This window comes from Nicotiana tomentosiformis, chromosome 6 (genome assembly GCF_000390325.3).
Source record: "Nicotiana tomentosiformis chromosome 6, ASM39032v3, whole genome shotgun sequence".
NCBI classification, from domain to species: Eukaryota; Viridiplantae; Streptophyta; class Magnoliopsida; order Solanales; family Solanaceae; genus Nicotiana; species Nicotiana tomentosiformis.
Window position 1 is genome coordinate 131,246,663 of NC_090817.1, and position 3,318 is coordinate 131,249,980.

General features: G+C 33.8%; 1 protein-coding gene across 1 annotated transcript; it reads left to right on the forward strand.

The window, feature by feature from the left end:
* The first annotated feature begins 2,305 nt into the window (after nucleotides 1-2,305).
* On the forward strand, nucleotides 2,306-2,779 carry LOC138894778 (uncharacterized). The gene has a single exon (XM_070179504.1). It carries the CDS (start codon nucleotides 2,306-2,308, stop codon nucleotides 2,777-2,779), a length of 474 nt encoding a protein of 157 aa, XP_070035605.1.
* The last annotated feature ends 539 nt before the right edge of the window (nucleotides 2,780-3,318 follow it).

Genomic DNA, 3,318 nt, shown 5'->3' on the forward strand with positions numbered 1-3,318 from the left:
CTGAAAGCATTAAACTTTGAATTAACCTCTACTGGTAAAAAGAGATTTTTTCAGGTTAATGAATTGGAAGAAGTGAGGTTGGAAGCTTATGAAGATGCCAGAATTTTCAAAGAAAAAATAAAAATATGGCATGGAAATTTGATCCGACAAAAACGTTTTAAAATTGGAGATCGTGTACTTCTTTACAATAGTCGACTCACACTATACCCGGAAAAATTAAAATTCAGGTGGACAGGTTCTTAAAATGTTACACGTGTTACTTCCTATGGAGCAATCGAAATTCAACAGAATAGTGGAGGAAACAAATTAAAGATAAATGGCCAGAGACTCAAATTGTACTTTGGATGACATTTTGAGCAGTATCCATCAGTCACTCTGATAGACTGATGAATTTCATATTCAATAAGTCTAGCTGACGACGTTAAACTCAGAACTATGGTACATACCCGTAGCCATTGAGGGAGAAGCAATGGAGATTTATATATCCAATATAGATTTGAGTAATTAAGTTCTTAACTAATTGATCTGGTTAATATCCAGATTATTGTACAATCGAAACATATCATGAAGGCCTCTACAAAAACAGAGACATCTACGCAGGAGCAACTCCTTGGTGATCGGTATGCCTAAGTGACCGGTTAGTTAATCATTTAATGATGCAATTCAAATTGAGGAGCATGTAAATTTTGGTTTATATTCAAACTCGGACCATATGACTGTTAATGTGTTAAATTAGTCAAGTCTATTACACATAAAATATGTGTGGTTACAGTTTCTTTCAAGCTTTCATCTATGATTGTAAATGTGAAAGCCAAAAGCGCATATATATTTTTACTTATAGAATAATTTAATCTCTCTTTTTATATACATACATACATATACATACGTACATATATATAGATACATACATATATATACATACATACATACATACAAAATATGGTGTGACTCACAAAACTAGAACACCATATCATGCTCAAACACAAGGGCAAGTTGAAGTTTCCAACCGCGAGTTAAAAAGAATTCTTGAAAAGACGGTTGGAATTTCAAGAAAATACTGGTCTTTAAAATGAGATGATGCATTATGGGCATACCGAACGGCGTTCAAAATGCCAATTGGAACATCCTCATATAAATTAGTCTTTGGAAAGGCTTGACATTTGCCAGTTGAATTATAACACAAAGTTTTTTGGGCACTGAAAGCATTAAACTTTGAATTAACCCCTGCTGGTAAAAAGAGATTTTTTCAGGTTAATGAATTGGAAGAACTGAGGTTGGAAGCTTTTGAAGATGCCAGAATTTTCAAAGAAAAAACAAAAATATGGCATGGCAATTTGATCCGACAAAAAAGTTTTAAAATTGGAGATCGTGTACTTCTTTACAATAGTCGACTCACGCTATACCCGGAAAAATTAAAATCCAAGTGGACAGGTCCTTACAATGTTAGAGGTGTTACTTCCTATGGAGCAATCGAAATTCAACAGAACAGTGGAGGAGACAAATTTAAGGTAAATGGTGAGAGACTCAAATTGTACTTTGGAGGATATTTTGAGCAGCATCCATCTGTCACTCTGATAGACTGATGAATTTCATGTTCAATAAGTCTAGCTGACGATGTTAAACTCAGAACTATGGTACATACCCGTAGCCATTGAGGGGGAAGCAATGGAGCCTTATAAATTCAATATAAATATGAGTAATTAAGTGCTTAACTAATTGATCTGGTTAATATCCAGATTATTGTTCAATCGGAATATATCATGAAGGCCTCTACAAAAAGAGAGTCATCTACACAGGAGCAATACCTTGGTGATCGGTATGCCTAAGTGACCGGTTAGTTAACCATTTAATGATGCAATTCAAATGGAGGCACAGGTAAATTTTGGTTTATATTTAAACCCGGACCCTATGACTGTTAAGGTGTTAAATTAGTCCAGTCTGTTACACATAGAACATTTGTGGTCACAGTTTCTTTCAAGCTTTCTTCTGTGATTGTAAATGTGAAAGCCAAAAACATATATATATTTTTACTTATAGAATAATTTAATCTCTCTTTTTATATACATACATACATATACATACATACATATACATAGATACATACATATATATACATACATACATACATACAAAATATGGTGTGACTCACAAAACTGGAACACCATATCATGCTCAAACACAAGGGCAAGTTGAAGTTTCCAACCGCGAGTTAAAAAGAATTCTTGAAAAGACGGTTGGAATTTCAAAAAAATACTGGTCTTTAAAATGAGATGATGCATTATGGGCATACCGAACGGCGTTCAAAATGTCAATTGGAACATTCCCATATAAATTAGTCTTTGGAAAGGCTTGCCATTTGCCAGTTGAATTAGAACACAAAGCTTTTTGGGCACTGAAAGTATTAAACTTTGAATTAACCTCTGCTGGTAAAAAGAGATTTTTTCAGGTTAATGAAATGGAAGAGCTGAGGTTGGAAGCTTATGAAAATGCCAGAATTTTCAAAGAAAAAACTCAAATATGGCATGGCAATTTGATCCAACAAAAGAGTTTTAAAATAGGAGATCGTGTACTTCTCTACAATAGTCGACTCACGCTATTCCCAAGAAAATTAAAATCCAGGTGGACAGGTCCTTACAATGTTACAGGTGTTACTTCCTATGGAGCAATTGAAATTCAACAGAACAGTGGAGGAAACAAATTTAAGGTAAATGGTCAGAGACTCAAATTGTACTTTGGAGGACATTTTGAGCAGCATCCATCAGTCACTCTGATAGACTGATGAATTACATACTCAATAAGTCTAGCGGACGACGTTAAACTCAGAACTATGGTACATACCCGTAGCCATTGAGGGAGAAGCAATGGAGCCTTATAAATCCAATATAGATTTGAGTATTTAAGTGCTTCACTAATTGATCTTGTTAATATCCAGATTATTGTACAATCGGAACATATCATGAAAGCCTCTACAAAAACAGAGTCATCTACATAGGAGCAACTCCTTGGTGATCGGTATGCCTAAGTGACTGGTTAGTTAACCATTTAATGATGCAATTCAAATGGAGGCACAGGTAAATTTTGGTTTATATTTAAATCCGGTCCCTATGACTATTATGGTGTTATATTAGTCCCGTCCGTTACACATAGAACATTTGTAGTCATAGTTTCTTTCAAGCTTTCTTATGTGATTGTAAATGTGAAAGCCAAAAACATATATATATATATATATATATATATATATATTTACTTATAGAATAATTTTATCTCTCTTTTTATATACATACATACATATACATGCATATATATATACATACATAC

Bases quoted from the DNA above. Each gene is read 5' to 3' on its own strand.
- LOC138894778 (XM_070179504.1), top strand. From the start codon at position 2,306: ATGTCAATTGGAACATTCCCATATAAATTAGTCTTTGGAAAGGCTTGC.